Source organism: Salvia hispanica, chromosome 4, assembly GCF_029641045.1.
Source record: "Salvia hispanica isolate PSC_SH4W2 chromosome 4, Shi_PSC_v1, whole genome shotgun sequence".
NCBI lineage: Eukaryota > Viridiplantae > Streptophyta > Magnoliopsida > Lamiales > Lamiaceae > Salvia > Salvia hispanica.
Window position 1 is genome coordinate 23579658 of NC_142695.1, and position 16369 is coordinate 23596026.

At 34.5% G+C, this 16369-nt stretch overlaps 1 protein-coding gene across 1 annotated transcript; it reads right to left on the reverse strand.

The window, feature by feature from the left end:
- Window positions 1-3925: 3925 nt before the first annotated feature.
- Window positions 3926-8297, reverse strand: LOC125195751 (putative beta-1,4-xylosyltransferase IRX14H). The gene is made up of 3 exons (XM_048093951.2): window positions 7364-8297; window positions 6680-7249; window positions 3926-4553 (listed from the first exon to the last, which is right to left on the reverse strand). Exons 1-3 carry the CDS (start codon window positions 8068-8070, stop codon window positions 4319-4321), a joined length of 1512 nt encoding a protein of 503 aa, XP_047949908.2. The 5' UTR covers window positions 8071-8297; the 3' UTR covers window positions 3926-4318.
- Between the last annotated feature and the right edge of the window lie 8072 nt (window positions 8298-16369).

Below are 16369 nucleotides of genomic sequence, written 5' to 3' on the forward strand. Positions count from 1 at the left end.
CCAAATTTCTAGATAGTCCACCGGGCCTAGGCGGGCTTTTCACTTTTTTTCGGGCTTAGAGATAGGAATATCATGGCAATTAAACAAGAGATAGACATGGATAAGAGGGACTATCCAACCCTATCAGGCCCCGTTAGGTAGGTATGTCATGTTTCGACAAGTCATGATATAACTATTGATAGTTATCATAGTTTCAATTAGTTAACTTATCTTAATTGGGTGTTGGGTAGCTAAAGATAATTGTGTGTTATCCTATTTAGATGTTTGGTACAACAAGTTACGAATAAGAAAAATAATTATGATTGTTAAAATTATCCTCATTAATTTAACTTAATGACTAAATTATCCTCATTTCTTGCCCAAATATTTTTCCTACATGTATTTGGAAATTTATTGGAGCTATAATGAAGTTGATCAGTAGAATGAATTCAGGCCATTCAATTTTGATACAAGATTGAAGCTGATATAGTAGGTAAAAAAATACTTCAATGGCAAAATTTAAAATGCTAGCAATCAAATAAATAGAGCTTAAGAAAAATTTATTATTCATGGTAGATACAACACAAATTAAATCAACAGAATCAGTAGAATGTACTATTGCAAATACAACCAAAAATTGTAGTACTAGTAGATTGCGATATTGCAGATACCAGCAAAATATGGGGCTTGGGTGTGCATATTCCATTCAAAATATCTGCAATAATTTAGTTGAAAACTGAAGAGGAAAACAAACATTCAATTGCTGAGAAAAAATCTTATGTCTCTATCTGCCTCACTTGAGTAGGTTATCGTCGTCTTCCTTTATATACTATGCACCAAAAATTGATGGTATTGCAGATACATACAACCAAAAATTGAATCTGTAGAATGAGATAAGAGCAGATTTATCAATTAAAATTCAGCTGTATTGGTGCCTACTCTTTTGGGTATTGCAGATAAAGTGAGCAAATTTTTGGGTATTGCAGATAGATACAACCAAAAATTTTATCAGTAGAATGAGATGAGAGTAGATGTATCAATATAAAATCAGTCTTCGTGGGTATTGCAGATAAATGGAGCATATACTCTTTCATGTGTTGCAGATAAAGAGAGCAATTTTGTGTGGGTATTGCAGATAAATCGAGTATATGTTTGGAAGAGTCGCCGGAGGGTTGAGTCGCCGAAGGGTTGGAGGGAGGCAGAATGAGAATATTGTGGAAGAACTTCTTGTTGCAATTTTTGTGTAGTGAATGAGGCGTTTATGTTTTGATTAGAGTTAGAAAATTTTAAATTATGGGTAAATATGTATTTTGCTAAAATTAACTAGGTATCCTGATATGTAACGTAGCAAAATTGAGAGTTACATGTATGGTTAAAACATGATTTTTCAGTGGGCTTTGTGCGGGCCGGATACAAAACACGGGCTATTAAGATAGGTAACATAGCTACCAAATACATAAATAAATCCAGATTACTGTCCTCATCTAGGCGTAATATAGCTATCAAACGGGGCTTGGGGTATAAGATGAAGAGCATGGTTTATACTGCTTTATTTGTAAAACCTATTTTAAGCATTTATAAAAAGAAATTTATTTATTACAAGTTGATGCCCACTTACCCCACAAGTGGACGTCGTTTTGACCGTTTGAGTTTTTATTTTATAAAAAATCAGAAAAGTTTGAAAAAAAAATCAGAAAAGATAAAGAGAATAATTGCTCACTTTCGCAAATATTACCTTTATTTACCATTTTCTCTCACTTTTAATTTTTTTATTCCCCAATTCATCCCATAAATCATCTATAAATACTTCATTCATCATACATTTTTTTACATCAAAAAAATTATCCCTCGCTTTCAATACATTGTAATTTTAGCATTTCAATTATGTCATTTTAATTTTAATTTTTTTTGTATTTTTAATATAATGTCTTTTTTAATATAAATATCATTTTTATAAGTTTAATACTCCCTCCATTCCATAGTAATATAGAGTCATTTTGTCATTTTGGTACGTTCCATAGTAATAGGGTCATTTCCCTTTTTAGTAAAAGTCAACACATTTTTCCACACCTACTTTACTCTCTCTTACTTTTTTTCTCTTCATCTCTCTTCCTTTTTTCATTTTTCCACTTTATTCTCCCTTTTCTTAACTCCTAACACAATTTTTCTTAATCTCCGCGCCGAAAAGTTTTGTCTCCATTACTATGGAATGAAGGGAGTACATCTTTTCTTTGAAATTTAATTAGTTGGAACAAAATAAAATAAAGAAAAGATGAAATAGTGAGGCCGATCAATTGTTAAGTGATAAAATGGATTGTTATAAGTATTTTCGCTTAATTAAGAAATCTATCTATACAATATATAAAAGGGGAGTTTTAGAGAGATTCACAGGATTGTCATTTAATTTTAAAAATTTATATTAAATTAAAAATGTATAAATGTTTGATTAAAAGCTGAAAACGCGTGAACTATGAAAAGCCTACGTGATTGAGTGGAAGGTTTTTATTTGATGAACATCCAGGAGAAAGCCTTTCTTCTACCCAAGTCTTCATGCCATTAAGTTTTCAACTTCTTTCTTCCTATAAAAATACTACTCCACACCTCATGCTTCCTAAAATTGGACGAGCACTTTGAGGTTCTTTTTCTTTGTTTATTATTATTTTTTGTTTTAGTATTTACCTATTTTCATTGTCCTTTTTGATTTTAGGTTGTGTAAATTGAACGTGGAAATAGTTATGCTAACAAATATGGCTATTTTTTCATTTCCTAAAGGTGTCTTCTTAACGTGCTATCACTGCTATGTTCTGATTCAATTGTTATTTTATTATTATGTAAGGAAATTTACTCCTTATAATTTATAAATTGTATTGATTTATATGCAAAGTGCTTATAGTTATAGGAACAATCAAAATGAATGGCTATAATCGGGTTGAGCAGATTTTAAATGATATTTTTCGTGTAATCAGTCCCTCCAAAAAGATTTGATATCGTATAAAGGTCCAAGAAGTTAATTGGATCCATAGAAAGTTTGAGAGGTATGTAATGCTTCACCTCTATGGAGTAAGAATTACTATACTTAATTCTTGTGTTAAGCAAGTGAAAAAATTGATTAAATTGTGGGAAAAACTTTTACAGTGTCTAAATCATGTGGAAGTCTTTGGTCCCAATTGTGTAAGTCTTTGGCTCCCTACAAAGTAGTTCAACTTCGGTCTACTTATTAACCTAAAGAGAATGTAAATTCTAAAGTATTCTACAATTCCCAAGTATATTATCTTCCCATATCTAATTCATTCCCATTTCCGCGAGAACTGATGGTGGTCATATCTTAGTTCAGAATTTTATATGTTAGACTGATGTTTGTTTTGTAATACCTAGATTAATTTTATGCAAATAACTTAAGGATTATTATTGTTTTGGAGTGTTCGTATTTACGACTTGGAAATCCACTTATTCAACTTAAGTTTGCATACTTTTAAGTTTGGATTATTTCTTTATTTGTTTTTAATTAATGTGTGTTTGCACTTCTGTAAATATCCAAAAAATTTTAATCAACGTTTATGTGCTAATTTTTATAAGTGATTTTTCTATATTACGCTTCTTTAATGGATAAAAATTTAATATTATATACATATCTGAAAGAAATATAATGAGTCGTGCATACTGCAGGTGAAGGAAATAGCATAAATGTTATGTAATTGCTATAAAATCATGTCATAACTAAGGAAATTAAAAAAAGTTTATTCACGTAGATTTTTTATTTATAATTTTCATATAATGATATTGTTTCTAATTTTATTTAATTAATTAATTTATATTATTAAATCAATGTTTTAAAATATACTAGTGAAATTTAAAATGGAGTGAGGACCATAAATAGTTAAGGGACAACTTTTCAGCAGATACTGTGGTTGTGAATGTTTTTATTATTATTAAGAAAAAGGCTGCATTAGGGATAACAGAAATATATTCTATTGCTGGAAACTACGTATAAAAGTTGGGAGAGTGTAAATACATATTCTGCCAAGCGTGACAAAAGTAATGAAAGCCAAAAGAAGACTTGTTACCGTAGATATTGAGAAATATGAAAATGAATTAGGGAAATAGTTGATGAAGAAATAAGAATATGGGCCAAAAATTCTCAAACATTATCAACTGGCTAGTATAGGTAACACATGCCTTCCTGCATTCCTCGAGAGAGATCAGAGTTCCCGTCTCCATGGCTTCAAGCTTTCGGATGTCGAAGGTGGCCTCATAGTCACAATGAATTCACAAAAGTGGTGATATCATGGGTTTTTTAAGTTCCTAAAGTCCCATTTGTCTCCCACGTCTTTCTTCTTTGTTAATTGTCTCCAGCATGCTTTGTGGAAGCACGAATATCCAACACTTTCGCGTTGTGCTTCCTCTTGCTTCTGGAACTGCGCTTTCGTTTTGACCCGCTCTTGGCTGGCCGCTTTTCAGTGTTCTCTGGTATAGTGGTCACTTTCTCAACATAGGATGGGAGCTCGGGAGGAGCATCAGGCCATGGTGTGCGTTTAGCAGGGACCGTGATGTCTAATGGCGGGTCAATTATCCAGCTGCGTGGAAAAAAAAGAATTTTATACTTAGGGAAGCTGATGAGCATAATGATACAAGAGCAAAGAGGTAACAAAATCAAAACATCCAGCTAAAATCCCAGCATCACTGAACAAAGTTGAGCAAGAAACAATTTTTACAATCACAGTATTTCTATGAACAACTACTTCTGTTTCAGAACATAGATTGCCAGAAAAACAGATTCTAAAAGTAATTACTCCATAAGAAAGATGGTGCAATTCTAGCGCACCGAAGCTGCACTTTTTTATATTTTCAAATAAGAATGTTGTATGATAATAGTTCACTCAATTAAATCTAGTACTTGTAGTAGCAGAAATCCTTTTGGTATTCAACATAATAAAACATGTGTCGAAAAGCTCATCGATAACTATAATGGAAAACACAGAGTTGAATTTTCTATCAGTTGGCCTATTGATTTAAGTATTGTGATCTTGAGAGAATTGTTAGCCTAATTATATACAAGAAGTGGAACGCATAGCATCACTAGCTCCAATAAATTCCAGGACATATAAAAGATTTGTTTGAGGGTGCATAATGTCCATCCTGACTTCACTGAAGCTAATTTACCTTAGTCGTTTGCATCTTGAACTATAAACATAAAAAATATAGTATGATATAGAGTATAACTTTTACTACTATAAATTAGTACACTTAGGAGCATACTTAGTAGAGTGAATATCTGATGTACAGAGGTTTTCATGCACGTAGGAGACATGGGAGTAAGGCCTGTAGCTGTTAGCATGAACGGACTTACAGATTTTTACTTGTGTATCGAAACAATAATTCAGGCAAAAGCAGCAAGCTAAGGCATGGCAAGGATGCCAAATATAAAGTAGTTCAAGATTTTTAATTCTACAACAGATTTCCCAATCATATAGGGATGTTCTATTTCATTTCCTATCCCAGCACCCAATACGAATGAGATGATAAAAATGTTATTATCATGAACGTACACTTGGCTTGAACTGGTGCTTTGACATGGATTAGGTAAAACCAAACTGTTAGTTCTAATTTCTAAGCAGGCATAAAATCCAACAGAAGTATTAGTAATTATTTTAGGTCAAGTCTGTCACTAAGTTTCAATGTATGCTTAACTAATTTTTATATCAATCTCACAAGTGGCGCAAAAATTCAAACAGAAGCATGCGCGTAAAATTAGCAATAAGCCACAACACAACTGCAAGGGGTAGGGTATCTAGACATTGTGAAGCCAACATTCGCTTATTCATATAAAAGTTACAGTAAGTGAAACCAAACTGTGTAATTGCACATATGACGCTAAATGAATATAACTTGACAGCATTTGAAACTTCATAGATGTATAAAAGCAGGAAAGTTTCAGAAAAGGTGGATGAAAAGGATAGAAGTGCAGGCAACCTGCCAGGAAAGGTGACACCTAAAACCAACGAAGCAAGAGGTTGAGTAAGTAACCAGACTTAAGCTATGTTGTGATCATACTGTGAGCCTTACTTATCCAGTGGAAATATACCTATAATTGTATGTGAGCCTCACTTGTCTAAGATATTTCTACTTACAATTGGTAGACAATTTCTGCCTACCAATATACCACAGAATTTGAGAAAAATATATGGTTCTCCTGCTGAGGAAGGTAAATTACAAAAACTGGTCAAGTCAAGGGAGTATTGATATTTGATCATGTCAATGTTGGGTTTATATCCAGCGCGTATCCCACAATTTTCATCAACATGCAACATCAAAGTCCCTAGATTACAAGAACCAGCCCCAGGGAAATTCATCCACCAAAATTGGACAATATTAGCTTGTTCATGTGAAATTAATTGAAGAACCACACTTTTTGCCTTCAACAGCTTCAACACAAAGCATCTATATACAGCATTTGAATGAAACAGTCTGTCTGTCTTTTCAGTTAAAGATCAAATGAAGGAACGCATTACCTAATAAATTTATCTATCCCAAAACAATATGTGGACGAGTGTCAGATGCTATTCAAATCAAGAATTGATGCAACTAAGAAATTCCTTCATAGCCTACAGAGAGATTGCTAACTATAGCAACTTCCGATCTCCAGAAACTGATTTGTACAGTAAACAAATTTCAAACTGAAGGTAAATGATAGAAGACTAACCTAGCAGGAAATTTGCTGTCTGCCCTCGCCTCTACACGGAGCCACCAAAGCAAAATTTTGCGTCCACAACTACCAAGAGGCTCCACTACAGAAGTGTCCTTCAACAAAGACAACGGACTTTCAATGTCCTCTCCATCCTTACCAATCTCAAGCAAGTCCTTAACCCAAACTGGATTTCCCTCTACGTCCTCCCACACCAGCCTCGAATTCAACGCAAATCCAGCCCACTCCAGCTTCCTCGGCAGCACAACTGCCCGATCTCCTATATATATTGCACTCCGCTCCAAAAAAGGCTGCGTATCAAAGGTGTGCCACCCGGCCAAATTGCCTGAAGCATTACAAGCCGGACCTTGCACTGGGATTTGTGATTTCTTTTCGTCTTTCTCATCAGCATCACTTTCTTGCATCAGCAGGTCTCCTTCTTCAGAACCTCCGGAATGTGCAAGAATTCCAACGGAAACTGCACCTATCCATTTCACATTCTGGATCTCATCAAACAACTCCAAACTGTGCATATTACTATCATCTGCAAACATCACAATCCCATCCAATTTCTTCTCTCTCACAATTCTGCACATATAGAACAACTAAAAACATAAAAACTTCCACACTAGCAACACCAAACTGAAACAGCAAAGCTAGAATTAACGAAATCATGTTTTGTGAAATTAGGTATTATGATACCTTAAAGCATGGAGTCTCATCCTCGATTCGAATTTATGGCGATCCTCCCACAGAAGGGGCATTTTACCATCAACTCCAATGTGTATAGTTTTCAATCCTGATTTGGCAATAAGCGAGGCGGTTTCGTTGGTGGTTCCACCGGCTTCAACCACGATCCAGACGAGATCGTAGCGCACATTCATCAGCAAATGCATCACGCCGGTGAGATGCAGCGTCTGGAAAGTCCGTACATAAGTCGGCGTGATAGCAATCACGGTCCTAGGGTTCTTCACGCCGTACTGCGACCTCTGCTCCGCCTGAACCCTCTCAATTATCCTGTGCGCCTTCATCACCTCCGCCGGATCCGGATGCGGCCACGGCCTAATCAGAATCCCGTGCCTCCCGACCACCACTCGGCTCCCGCCGCCGTCGGCAGAGACATTCCTCTCCTGCGGCGACGAGATCGCCGGCAATGTCGTCCGCAGCGCGGAGTAGATCGTGGTGGTCGAAGGCGACGGCGAGGCGGAGAAGAGGAGGAAAAACACGAGGCGCGAGAATCGGAAGCCGAGGACCAAGCTGATTAAGCAGCATAGACCGTGGAGGAAGAGCCAGAAAATCGTCGCCGGCGATTTAATTGCGCCATCGACCGTGGCGTCGAGCGGCGACGAATTGCTTCGGAAACTGTTGCTACGGCGGCCTTGCTGCTGCAAAGCGGCGAGCTGCTTCATTTTCCCCCTTTCCAGTAACCGCAACTGCAACTATCCCCGGAGTTAAGAGAGAGAAAGTAGGTAGAGAGAAGAAGTATAATTGGATTGGGAGTGGCTTCAAAGAAATTGGGGGTGGGTGAGTATGGAGTTTAATTGAGAAGATCCTTCGATTTCACGATTCCTCTGTTAAGCTTTACTTTCAGCAACCATTTTTTTTCCTTCAGATTAAAGATGGAATTAACACTGAAAAATTAAGAAAATTCTCGGACATGGCGAAGAAAATCAGTCAAATGAATGTTGAAGGAGGGCAATTTAGGAAATTCGTATATTATTATTATTATATTGGTTTAATTTAATTGCGTGAGCTAGCTTTGATTAGGTTAGTGGTCGCTCGTAGTAATTTTTTTTATGTGAGGGTACTTTTGGGATTTTGGTTGTATAATTATGGGAGGTTGCTTTAATTAGGTTAACGGTCATTCATCATTTGAGTTGAGACGTCAGATTTGTTGCATAAATTATGCATGATTTATGAATATTTATGGAGGGAACTTAAACCACACTTTATACCACACCAATAATTAGGAATATTAGATACCAACATTCTGGAATAGGTCAGGGAAAAATTGATAGTTTGGACACTTTTTCATTACAAGGCTTAGTTTTAATACTTGCGTTTTAATCTGATTTGATGATACATGAAAAAGGAAAGCATCGTTTTATCGTTCATGTCAAGCTTCTTGCCATAATGATTGTGCAAATTAAAGAAATCAAATCATTAATTTTTTTCATAACGAAACTTTGCGAATGAGGTAACCGGATAAAGGTTGTCGAATAATATAAAGAAGACCCTTCTTCATAATATTCTCTCTTGCATTACACACTCACCACTTTAACTATATTTATTACTATCATTTTGCCAAAACGAAAGTAAAAAAGAATATTAGACACCTTTTTAATCAATCACTTGTACATGTTTTACAAGAATATTAAAAATTTTGTGTTTAAAAAAATAATATTAGACTCCATTTTTTAATTTCATTTCAAAATAAAATATACCCAACAAAATAAGATTATACTTTAACTTTTCCATGAGATGCATTAGCTTGCACATACATATAATTCATCTAAATTTTATACTAGTATATATGAATTAATTGATTTTCTTGTTATAATTAGTTGAGTTAAAAAAGTGTCTAAAGACATATACTCATTTATCACACTCATTTCTTTTGCTAGGGGTCTATGGTATCAAATTTCAAAATAAAACTAAACATGGAGTACTAGTAGTTTACTCTTTGGCGTTGAACATATGTCATTCATAGAATTAAATTGATGTTTCAAATATCATGCCACATGATCCCATGGATCTTTAGTTTAGTTTTATATTCATTTTTTAAAATGAAGCAACACCTATATTGCATGTCTAATGCCCGTTTATTGAAGAAATACACTTCCAATTAGTTAATGTAATGACATAAAGGTCATTTTTAATGTTGTGGTGTTTATTTATATATCTGCACCGTTTAGATTTACTTTTTCTGTTTTGTCTTTTTTGTCTTCGTTAATATAATAAAAGTGCATTAATAGTTAGAAAATAAAAGTAAAATTAAAAAAATAAAATATGAAATAATGACTAACTTAAAAGTAAAGATAAATTTTGGTTATAAAAATTCAATAATAACAAAAATAATTTAATTTAAATTAATTCCTTACAAATATAAAAACTATTATATTGTGTTTTTAAACAACACAACCAAGATGTTTAAGAAGTGCTCCAAAATTATTGATTTTTATAACTAAAATTTAATATTCCATTATTTTATTTTTATTTGAGTTGACTACTATGTTAAAAGATTGCTTATTTTATAATTTTTGTATTCTATTTTTTGAATGAGTTTGTTTGTTGTGTTGGTTTATAGATTACAAGACATAAATCGGCGTAATACAATCCAAATAAAGGAATATAGAATGGAAAAATTGAAACTCAATTATAAGGAAAATCGAAACAAATAAACTATAAACAGTACCTAGCCGAATTGAGGAGTCCTCTTTCCACAGGACGAGATAAGCCCTAGTAATGCTCTCGGATTGACATATCGTCCCAAAGATAAAACGGCTACGTTTTTTGTGAAGCAGCACTGCTATCAGCAGAGCTCCGACGAAGTGGATGGAGGAGGGAACAGACCTTCAACAGAAATACAATGCAGAGATAAAGCAACACCGCTATCAGCAGAGCTCCCCCGAACCGACCCGATCTCTAGTTTGGTTACTTAACTAACCAACTCGGTAGAACCGGTCGGTTATCAGAAATAACCGAATGATTCAAATTCCAACACTTCAACTTTTAACTTTTCACTTTTCATCTACTTTTATTATTAATATATTATTATTATTCCTATTTCCTAGTAATATACTCCCTCCGTCCACGATTAAGAGTCTCATTTCTAAATGGCGCGGGTTTTAAGAAATGTTAAGAAAAGTGGGTGGAAGAAAGTTAGTGGAATAGGGGTCCCACTTGTATATATTAGTTTTAAATGATATATATTAGTTTTAAATGATATATATTAGTTTTAAATGATATGTGAGTGGAATGTAGGGTCTCTTTACCATTTATGTTAATTATGAACCGGGACTCTTATTCGTGGACAGACCAAAATGTAAAAACGGGACTCTTATTCGTGGACGGAGGGAGTATAAATTTGTTTAGGCACATCAAAAGTTTAAATTTTAAATGATCTAAAAACTTTTCTACGATAATTAAGTGAAGGGATATCCTTTTTTTTATAAAAATAATGTTTAGGCATTTTATTGACTTTGAGAGAACTTATTTTTAAAATAATATTCAAGCACTTTATTAACTTTGAGATATTATAAATGATAGTGAGATAAATTAAAATAGACTTTGACAAAATTCGGACGTAAATTACATTTTCTTCTATGGTGACGTGATGCACTTTTTATTAGCACTAAAAATACCTGCAAGTATACATGGTAGATCTAGTATAGCTAAAGGTCAGTACCGAGATATCGAACACGAGGAATATAATTGCAACTGACTATCATGTACTAAGCGTCAAACACTATCTAGAGAAACAAAAGTTTTGGGTTCTAAACTAAACAAAATTAAATAAAGTAAAACAATAAGGGCAAAGAAGATAATATTAGGCACACAGAGGAATTTCAAGGATAATGATTTCACTAACTCTTTAGTTATTCTAATTAGTTCTACGTTCATCCGACTCAATTTTTACCACGATTTCTCCCTATCATGCATCAATACTCATGTCACAATTATTGTATGAACATATAAGATAAACCAATCAAAGCTATCACCGATCAAAGATTGACAATAATCAAGGTAACGGCCAATTAGTCGAACAAAAGTTCAAGAAAAATCAAGTGGAAACGAGTTCTGAACATTAAACATAAAAAGAACTACTTAAAAGTCAAATACTATCAAACCTCAAAATTCTATTGTTTAGCAATCCATAGACAGATGAACTAAAACAATAATTAAAGTACGAGACATGAAATAAACAAACAAAACCCAAGGATGAATCTTGAAGTCTTCATGCTCCTCTTGCCTTGCTTCAATCTCCAAGAATGATGGAAGAATTAGGTTATGGAGTAGAGAAGGAAGATGGAGGGGGAGCCATGAAGGCTCCCATTTTGGGGGCTATGGAAGGGTTGGATTCTATGAATGAAGTTATGGGGTATATATAAGCTTGAGAAGGATTTAAATTTGTTAATAAGTTTCCTCCAAGCATTAGGAAAGATGTAATTTTCGTGCCCCATAGTAGAAGGAAAAGATTTGACTTCACAAGGTAATATCTTCCTTCCTTCTTTAAATTTCCGCCTAGACTGCAGCTGGCAGCTTTGCGCGACTTTGGTAGAATGGCCATAACTCTCTCCACAGAACTCCGATTGAGGTGATCCTGGTACCAACTTGAAGCTATTTTCAAGAAAAAAAGAATGGTGTGTAGAACGCCCCGGTCTAACTTCAGGATCACCAGAAAATTGAGTTTGAAGACAGCTGTCGCGCGCCGCGTTTTTGTGGCGGGCCGCAGCACCTTGGCCGGCGGTCGCCACGCACTTCCTGGCGGTCGCCGGGCGTGTCTTTGTCTCCGCTAAGTGCCGGCGGTCGCCGGACGCCACCTGAAGCTCTCCAGATTTCCTACTTCGCGTTTTAACTCCCTTTTTAGGCTCAAATATGCACATTTCTCACAAAACATGTCAAAATACCAAGATAGATAAAATATGAAAATAATGGACATATAATGCAACTTTGACATTAAAAACGGACCAAATAATGGCCTTAAAACAGTGCAAAATCCGAGTGTATCATGACGCCACATAAAGTAGTGCATAATCTATGTAATACAGATATGAAATTTTAAAAGTATAAAAGTATTATAGAAGTTTATTAAATAAATAATTGAATTCAATTTCGGTTATCGGTTAACTTTGAGAAAAATACCAAACCAGTACCGACCCGAACATCGTGAATTTCAGTTATTGGTTAATCGATAACTGGCCAGTTTCGATTTGGTTCTCGGTTAACTGAATATCCGAGAACCGTTTATTCACCCCTACTATAAATCAATAACAAATATATAAGAAAAGAATGAAGAAAATAAAAGTTAAATACAGTAAAAATTACATCGTATTTCTCTCGGATGATCCTCATCCCTAATTATCAAGGTGGCCAATTTTTAATAAATAGTGGAATATTAACATTTTATACCCTAAAATGTCTACGTAGCTTTTTTTTTTCCCTCCCCTATTTATCGGTATTCTTCACCAAGCTATTCATCGTATTCTTTACGCTTCCTTCCTTTCGATTAATTGCCACTAAAGATTTCCGTCTAATAGTTGGATCTTTTGGACGTCGTCGCCGCCGCCGCCGCCTCCTCCTCCCTACTGTCGACCACAACATCTCGCGCAAGCACCTTACTCATCCTCTAACTCTTCACTCTTTATCTTCTGTAATTTCTAGTAACTCTTCCATCTTCTTCGCCGCAACGTCTGTCTTCTTTGTCCTCCATTGACGCCTTTATAGAATATTCATCGTCAAATCTTCAAGTTGCGGTCAATGGCGGCGATCGTGGAGACAAAGAAGAAGGATCCTCTAAGAATGAAGAGGCGATGCTAACAATGAAGATGTTCCAATTTTGATTTTGGGCGTACAGAATGTTGAAAATGTAGAAGAAATTGGATGAAGAAACCTCCATCAATGGAGGATGAAGAAATTGTGAAATTGGGGAAAAGTATTGATAGAGAGAGTGAAGAAGGAAAAGGGAAAATTTCACTATGGACTACATTTTTATTAATTGGTGATTACAAAATACAATGAGATGCCTTATATAGGCTGAAAGCTAAATGCTAAACAAACTAATTAATCCTAACTAACTATACTAATCAACCTAACTAATTACATTTTATTTTCAATTTCAACAGTCCCCCTCAAGATGGAAGCAAAACAATTGCTGCCATCTTGACAACAAACATCAAACTACATGAAACATCAAAATGATGCATCAAACTACAACACTAATTCACCCAAATTCCATGCATGGTTGAGGACCTGAGGTGGAGTAGCTCGTGATTGATCAAATTTCAAAAGTTGATCTCAACTCCTCTTTGGCAGAAACTCCATCTTGAGCATCCAGCTATAATGCATACTTCTCAATGAATTTTATACCAACTCCCCCTTAATAGTCGTCTCTTTCCAGAAATTCACACTACTAGCATATAACCAACACATTATTTCTCTAAAGCTTCACAGATACATGCCTTCAATCCTTGAGTAGGCTCATCACCTCTCTCCAAACGACCAGATCAATCTCTACACAGGAAACCAATTCCCAATGCTATACCATGACTCTTGCAAAATTCACCATGAACACAAACAAATGTTCTTCCAAAACACCAATCAAGAGGGATCAAACAGAGCCAAGGCTCTTACAAGCATATCAACCCTACCACCTCACATCTCAATCTCAGAGACAAACGGTGACTCGATACCGAAGGCGGCAACGGCGCCGTGAAATGAAGACATTGCCGCCTACGAAAGTTCAATCGGCTGACATCTGCTACACAAATGCAATGTCGCAGCGATGCCTACTTAAAACCTCTCCTGAGATGAGCTGTATACCGAGAGGGGGCAAACAAAACCAAAAAAATATCATCCGACACAATCGAAAAACAGAGATGGATCTGAAAACATATTCAGATTCAACAACAAATTTGAGAAAACATATTCTCAAAACGAAAAACTCAACCGATTTTAATCGGAGAGAGACAAACTTGGATCATACAAATCCAATGAACAAAGGATACAGTCCTGGATCATACAAATCCAGAAACAAAGGATGCAAACTTGGATCATACAAATCCAATGAGTAAACGAAAATGAGCCAGAAAACAGATCCGAAATTTCAGATCGGCGGAAATTAACGCCGAAATGAGAGAAAATAGAGAATGAGAAGCAAAAAACGAACCGATTCAAACTTCTGAATTGAAAAATCAGAGAGATTTGAAGAGAGAAATATCAGAACCTGAAAAAGGATCAACCGCAAATGCAGAGCGGGCAAATTCTACAGCAAACCTCACCAAACAACAACTGCAGTGAGCCGAGCACATACTCTCCGGCGACAAAGCAGAATACCGAAAAACACCAACCCTAGATCTATTGAAATCAAACGAAAAATCAACAAAAGGATAGAGGAGATAGAGGTAATCAGAGGCGCGCAGCGAATTTTACGCTCTGATACCATGTTGAAAATGTAGAAGAAATTGGATGAAGAAACCTCCATCAATGGAGGATGAAGAAATTGTGAAATTGGGGAAAAGTATCGATAGAGAGAGTGAAGAAGGAAAAGGGAAAATTTCACTATAGACTACATTTTTATTAATTGGTGATTACAAAATACAATGAGATGCCTTATATAGGCTGAAAGCTAAATGCTAAACAAACTAATTAATCCTAACTAACTATACTAATCAATCTAACTAATTACATTTTATTTTCAATTTCAACACAGAATTTGAATTTCCTTTATATGTGAAGATCTCCATTTTTTAGGGTGAGAATGTGAATACGCATGCCTGTTTATATATCATTGTGAGTATGTAATGAACAAGTCTTTTCGGTTCAAATATTGACTATTCTTATTCATATTTGTAGTTATAATGAAAAACGGTCTAATTAAATAAATGAGTGAATTGGAAGAAGAATGGAAATAGAAGTTTATACATATGTAACTATTATCATTCTTTATATTTTATACTCCCTTCGTCTGCGAAATAAAGAGAGAAATAAGATTTTGTGTTTTAATTTTTGTAGCGTAGCCGTCACAGGTGTGTGTTTCTAATTGAATTCTTTTTACTTTTATTAAATTTATTCATTTTTCTTTGTTTTTAGAGTTCTATTTTGTTAAATAAAAGTAATATTGTGTTTAATAGTACTTCAAATAGAATTGTGCCAAATAGGATTTAAAATGCCATATAAGCTAGCCGGATTTTACTCTTGACCCGCCGTGGAAAATACCAAACCGATCTGAAAGTTCACGATTTATGTACTAATTTGAAAATTCTTGGGAAAAACTAGAATTTATGTAAATTTCATGATATTAGGAACCAATTTCCATCTATTAATTTTGATAAACGATTCACGCATTCTATAAACTCATTTTAGTTATATTTTATTATAATAAAAATAGTATAAAGAATTAAAATATACGTTTAATTAATTTTTTCGATCCCTTTTATTTATAGTATTTTTTAAAATTTGAGTTGAATTAAAAAAAAAAGTAATGGTGAATGGAAGAAATTGTTTTTTACTTGTTAGTTTTACGTAAGTGGGCTATGTTCAGAATTGAATGATAAGAAGGCCGACTACGGCCCAAGGAATATATGCCATATTGATTAGCGCAAACAAAAGACCCAATTGTTTATAAGATGCCAACTATGGCCATAATAGTAAATATAATCTACAATTAAATTGAATGAAAAACTTAAATGGCTGGCCATATCATTAGCATAAGAATAAGAATGTAATTAAATATAAACTCTAAATATTCTAGAAATTTTAAATTATAATCTCGATCTTTAGAAAATATCAACGTAATTAGAAAATGTGAACAGATGACAAAATAACAGCAATAAAAAATATCAATACAGTGACAGCGGTTGACACTGTGTTGACATTTTATGTTGATATTATTTTATCATCTATTAATATTTTTTAATAGTCCATATCATAGTTTAAAGTTCGTACAATATATAAAATTTGCATTTTATTACGTAATATCCAGTAATG

What these genes read in the sequence shown, in the direction of transcription:
- LOC125195751 (XM_048093951.2), bottom strand. Translation starts at nt 8,070, where the DNA reads ATGAAGCAGCTCGCCGCTTTGCAGCAGCAAGGCCGCCGTAGCAACAGT. An exon ending in ATGAGACTCCATGCTTTAAG is followed by an intron (nt 7,250 to 7,363) that starts GTATCATAATAC and finishes CTATATGTGCAG; the next exon opens with AATTGTGAGAGAGAAGAAAT. An exon ending in GACAGCAAATTTCCTGCTAG is followed by an intron (nt 4,554 to 6,679) that starts GTTAGTCTTCTA and finishes TTTTCCACGCAG; the next exon opens with CTGGATAATTGACCCGCCAT.